General features: G+C 47.0%; 1 protein-coding gene across 1 annotated transcript; it reads left to right on the top strand.

The window, feature by feature from the left end:
* Positions 1 to 24: 24 nt before the first annotated feature.
* Positions 25 to 341, top strand: PHALS_02164 (uncharacterized protein; the record flags this gene model as incomplete). Its single annotated transcript, XM_024716686.1, has 2 exons — positions 25 to 258; positions 318 to 341. 2 exons carry the CDS (start codon positions 25 to 27, stop codon positions 339 to 341), a joined length of 258 nt encoding a protein of 85 aa, XP_024582260.1.
* Positions 342 to 389: the final 48 nt, after the last annotated feature.

Genomic DNA, 389 nt, shown 5'->3' on the forward strand with positions numbered 1-389 from the left:
AATTTGGCTAACAATCCATTCCAGATGGAAAATGTTCCAGGTGAGTCTACAACGAACGATGACGGCGATATCTTAGCCACAAAGACGGCCATGACAGACGATGACAATGTAGCTGGGAGCATGACAGGCGACATTCTCGACAATCCACTTCGGAAGGATGATGTCTCGGACGATCCAAATACTGACGAATTCATGGGCTCGGACAGCGACCTTGATCTAGAAAAAATCCTCAATACCGTCACTGACCCCAGTCGTGAGGTAAAGGCGCCCAACTTTGACGACCACTTTGTCTCATTAAACATGGCTAACGACGGTAGCAACATTCCCCTTCAGAAGGATGATGTTTTGGAGGATTCCACAAACAACATAGATGACGACAGCTTAGCTAC

The sequence above is a fragment of the Plasmopara halstedii genome (genome assembly GCF_900000015.1).
Source record: "Plasmopara halstedii genome assembly, contig: Scaffold_1798, whole genome shotgun sequence".
Taxonomy (NCBI): domain Eukaryota; phylum Oomycota; class Peronosporomycetes; order Peronosporales; family Peronosporaceae; genus Plasmopara; species Plasmopara halstedii.